The 4,972-nt window shown below is 39.3% G+C and overlaps 1 protein-coding gene across 1 annotated transcript; it reads left to right on the top strand.

The window, feature by feature from the left end:
* The first annotated feature begins 360 nt into the window (after positions 1-360).
* On the top strand, positions 361-4,519 carry LOC136505428 (ubiquitin carboxyl-terminal hydrolase 4-like). Its single transcript, XM_066500585.1, has 6 exons — positions 361-607; positions 1,080-1,196; positions 2,090-2,188; positions 2,796-2,981; positions 3,113-3,294; positions 3,773-4,519. Exons 1-6 carry the CDS (start codon positions 491-493, stop codon positions 4,170-4,172), a joined length of 1,101 nt encoding a protein of 366 aa, XP_066356682.1. The 5' UTR covers positions 361-490; the 3' UTR covers positions 4,173-4,519.
* The last annotated feature ends 453 nt before the right edge of the window (positions 4,520-4,972 follow it).

Consider the following 4,972-nt stretch of genomic DNA (forward strand, 5'->3'; position numbering starts at 1 on the left):
GATAAATCAATTTCAAAGAAAAGCTGAAAACAAGTGAGCCGACTCATCTCATTATCCACCCGGTGCATATATTGCAAGCAAAAACAAAAAAAAATGATTTATCTCATAAAACATTTATGGGATGATCTTATGATTGACAAGCACGCCTGTATCGGGTGCTGCCCACCCGCCAACCGCCATCCGATTCACGTACCAGTCTGATCTGAACCGTCGGATTAAGATTCTGATGACTTGACCAAACAGGTCGGTTGGACAGGCCAAAACCAGGCATAGCGATGTCCACTTCGGGGCACCTGTGTTTTTTTTGGGTTTGGCCCATTTCTTCGCTTCCTTCCGCGACCGCAACCGTGCGTTCCTCCTCCCAACCCCCAATCGCAACAGTTTCACCGCGCCACAGTACAATTCCTGTCTCGCACCGCCCGAGCCGGCCACAACAGCGACAGGCCCCTCGCGCCGATCGCCGGGCAATGGGAGCTGGGCGGGGGCGGTGATGGGCGCGGCGGGCTCCAGGCTGGAGAAGGCGCTGGGCGAGCAGTTCCCCGAGGGCGAGCGCTACTTCGGCCTCGAGAACTTCGGCAACACCTGCTACTGCAACAGCGTGCTGCAGGTACGCCGGGGCCGGCCCGAATCTCTCTCTGCTCGTTGCGATGCGAGCTGCTACCCCGCGTCAGAGGCGTGGGGGGATTTGTTGGTTCTCTTCCGTGCGGGGGCGGTGAGGAGCGATGCGTGTTTTGCGAGATCCCAGCGCTAGATTTTCTGCGTGGGGAGTTTTTGTGATTGTTGAGCGGTGCCGGTGATATGTTTCCTGTTCAATTTTTTGCGACATGATCATAGGTCGTCATGTTTGTGTGAAGCCAGAGACTGCTCAGTTGGTTTGACATCGGTAAATTGGGGAAACGCATGGTTTATGTACGTGTTGAAATGCATATATAGCACCTCGCTTCAGCAGTATAAGCATCATGGTATGTAGGAGCTTTGCCATGGATAGTTAGCTGTGGGACATTTTTATCAGTAACATTTAGAGAAAGATATGGTACTGTTCTCCTCATAATGCGGGATCTAACTGTTTCCTGTTTCAGGCACTTTATTTTTGTGTTCCTTTCCGTGATCAATTGCTGGAGTACTATGCAAACAATAAAAACACCGGAGATGTTGAAGAGAACATGCTAACCTGCCTGGCTGATCTGTTCTCTCAGGTACTACTGCAGCTATTGGTTGTTGTGATTGTTATTCCCGTAATCTCATTCTCAACTTCTTGTATATCCTGCAGCATGTAGGAATCACTAAAAAAACATGTTGAATCTTGCGCGGAATTGTAGAGATTTTGGTTAATTAATCACAATTCCTGAGCAAAACTGTATATGAAGATCACTGCAATTGTTAAGTTGTCACATTTATATTGAATAAATACCATCGGATTTCCGCCAATAAAGTTGCTGGTTAATTTGACAGTTTCCCATGATGTCTATAGTTCTACTTGTTATAGACTTAAATTGTTCTTCCTTCCTTAGTTTGAAATCACAAAATGATGTTCCAAAGTATAAATTTCTACAGTTTAACCGCATAACACTCTATGTGCAAAATTAGTCCTCAGCAATGAACTACCAAGATTGCCTTGTATCTCTTACCATCCAAAGTGTAAGAGGAGCATGCTAGAAAGGAGCACTCTGTGTTATTTGGATTATATACCTTCTTCTGGTAACCTCTGTAAATTGATAATTTGGATTTTTAAAAGAAAATATGTAATTTAATAAACCTAAACCTGGTTCCAGGAGTAATGCCTGTTGAATGAGAAAATTTCGTAGGACATGCTCCATTGTTGCCTTACTTTACCACTGACTTTTCACAGATAAATTTGTGTTAGCCTTTGTACTGACAGATATTTATGTGCTCGTCAATTGTATTGTAGTTTTACACTATTTTTAAGTCTGAAATATGTACAATGTTTTGGGGACATCGTTTTATCTGGAGGCCTCTTACTAAGTGTGACATGTCATTGTTTGATATGAGTGAATATTGGAGTGGACTGAGGAAGAAACCAACAGTCTACTTCAACAAAATAATTATCCCTTTTTCATTGTCTATACAGATCAGTAATCAGAAGAAGAAAACAGGGGTTATTGCTCCTAAGCGTTTTATACAACGATTGAAGAAACAAAATGAGATTTTCCGCAGCTATATGCATCAGGTAATACATTTCGCCAGTGACGTCTTCCAATGTGTATTTTGTAGTTTTAGCAAGCTCATGGTCACATTATAGTGTAGTCTTAGCATGAATAACTATTGTAATTTTTGCAGATGTGTTTTAAGTAATTTCCATGTGAAATGATGCAACACTGAATTCAAGGTTCTATATTAGTATATTCAACTCCTTGCAATATCTGGAAATCATGGGAACCTTCAATCTGAATCTTACATATCCTGACTGTACCCTATGTTCCATAGATAAATTCGCTTAATAGCACCTGGAGATGGTTCCCCGCTAGATTTACGGAGAATCTTAAGCATTTTAGAATAAGTTCTGGATTTGTAAAGGCCATCTCTATTTTGGCTATTTATCAGTGATTAACTATAATCCTTGGTATATGAGATATGGTAATAACTAATAACGGTGCAGCATTTTAAGACATGTTGAAAAGATATGTGGTTAATTGTTTTTTATGAAATATGTAGTTAATTGTTGCTATAAAAATTATGTTCTCTTCCAAGATCATGCCATTTATATTATGCTTTTTCAATCATTGTAGTGTAACCTTTTTGTATAGACTGTGAACTCACACTACTGTACTTAACAGGATGCTCACGAGTTTCTGAATTTTTTACTGAATGAGCTAGTTGACATTCTAGAGAAGGAACATAATGCTGCAAGAGAGTCTCTTCAAAATCTCTCGTTCCCAAAGAATTCAAATGGTCCTATTGATGGCCAACCCAATGGTAGTCACAAAGAATTAGCTGCCACATGGGTTCATAAATGCTTCCAGGTGAGATTTCATTCATTTGTTCTAGGATGCTTTTGTTTGTGTGCCTATGGCTTGAACATGAACTCCAGCTTCTGCTTATGTTACAGTCTTATCTTTTAGATGTGCCTATAATTCTAATTTTGTTCCTGTAGGGAATATTGACTAACGAAACAAGGTGTCTGAGATGTGAAACTGTGACTGATAGAGATGAAACATTTTTTGACCTGAGCCTGGACATTGAACAGAATAGTTCACTCACCAGCTGTCTTAAGAACTTCAGCTCAACAGAGACTTTGAATGCTGAGGACAAGTTCTTCTGTGACAAATGCTGCAGGTACGTTGTTCTCATCCCTTCGCCCATAGTCCATGTATATACTGTCTTATAATATTTTGTCCTGGCTAACATTAGTTCTGTAGAATATCATTTGAGGCATGTGTTTATGTTAGTTCTTGGCTCCACTTGTTTTGCCTTTTTTTTTTAAAAAAAAAAGTGCTTGAATCTACTGTAAATTATCCAATACCTCTAGCAGATCTTCTGGGCTAATGGCTTGGTTACCCTTCTGTTAGTACTCCCTCCATTCCAAATTATAAGACGTTTTGGCTTTTCTAGATTCATAGCTTTTGCTATGCACCTATATATATATTGTCTAGATACATAGCAAATGATATGAATCTAGAAATGTCAAAACGTCTTATAATTTGGGACAGAGGAAGTAGTTGTTTTTGTTCGGCATAACTGTGATTTATATATTGTGATTGCTATATCATTTTTCCAATTTCATATGTTTTGATGAATTTGTTCTTCACTTCAGTTTACAGGAAGCACAAAAAAGGATGAAGATAAGAAAACCACCAAACATCCTAGTAATTCATCTCAAGCGGTTCAAGTATATTGAGCAGCTTCAGCGCTACAAAAAACTATCATACCGAGTGGTTTTCCCACTGGAGCTTAAACTTCTTAACACAGTTGATAATTCGGACTTGGAATACTCCCTATTCGCTGTGGTAGTTCATGTTGGAAGTGGGCCAAATCATGGCCACTATATCAGTTTAGTTAAGAGCCACAATCATTGGTTATTCTTTGATGACGAGAACGTTGAGATGACTGATGAGTCCATGGTACAGGCATTCTTTGGCTCACCGCAGGAGTTCAGTGGTAACACTGATAATGGCTACATACTCTTCTATGAAAGCCTTGCTGAAAGAAGTTGATGTCCTCATACCATGTGATTAGTTATACAATTTTCTTTGCCTTCCATTTCTGCTGGGGATATATAGAATATTCAGTGAAAAGTAGAATAAGCTGAATGAGAGGCCTTCAGCTTCAGATGTTATGGTACAATCAACACTTGGCAATAAAACAAGTTACCTGGAGGGGCTATAGGCTATAGCTGAAGAAGCTGACTAGTTTGTAGTTCCTACTTTATCTGTTTTTATGCATATACAGGTTATATCAATTCCAGAATAATGTTCATTGAAGACCTTTATTATCATGTAAAGAGATTCTATCTAGGAAGCCTTTTTTGGTTTCGAGTAAAAATTTTGTTTCTTAGATAAAACTCCTGTCGATCTTCATTCATAGGATCCTCACCTGCTCATCGGTAGCTGACATAAGTCCTGTACAGTTTCCAGATTACCTTCTTTGTGTTATTGTGTCCTGCTCCTATGGTACATAACATATTTCAAAAATGTGAAGATGGATCTAAGCTTATCTCAAAAGCTACATATTGGTTGAATTCTAAATGCTTCTATGCATAATGGGGAACAAAATTCTGTCCTTCGTATCTGAAGATAAGATACGACACAGCCGAATTTGGATGTCTAGGCCTGTTCGCATGCAAAAGTATGCTTAGGCCTGTTTGGATGCAAAAGTATGCTTAAAGTTTTAGAAAAATACCATTGTCGTTTCTCAAAAAAAATTACCATTTTGTTGATTTCAAAAAGAGAGAGAAAAATACTACACTTTTACAAAATACTTTGATTTTGAAAAGCTACGACGTGTTTGGCGACGA

Source organism: Miscanthus floridulus, chromosome 1 (genome assembly GCF_019320115.1).
Source record: "Miscanthus floridulus cultivar M001 chromosome 1, ASM1932011v1, whole genome shotgun sequence".
In the NCBI taxonomy this organism is placed as follows: domain Eukaryota; kingdom Viridiplantae; phylum Streptophyta; class Magnoliopsida; order Poales; family Poaceae; genus Miscanthus; species Miscanthus floridulus.

What these genes read in the sequence shown, in the direction of transcription:
- LOC136505428 (XM_066500585.1), top strand. Translation starts at nt 491, where the DNA reads ATGGGCGCGGCGGGCTCCAGGCTGGAGAAGGCGCTGGGCGAGCAGTTC. An exon ending in TGGCTGATCTGTTCTCTCAG is followed by an intron (nt 1,197 to 2,089) that starts GTACTACTGCAG and finishes TTGTCTATACAG; the next exon opens with ATCAGTAATCAGAAGAAGAA. An exon ending in GGGTTCATAAATGCTTCCAG is followed by an intron (nt 2,982 to 3,112) that starts GTGAGATTTCAT and finishes TTGTTCCTGTAG; the next exon opens with GGAATATTGACTAACGAAAC.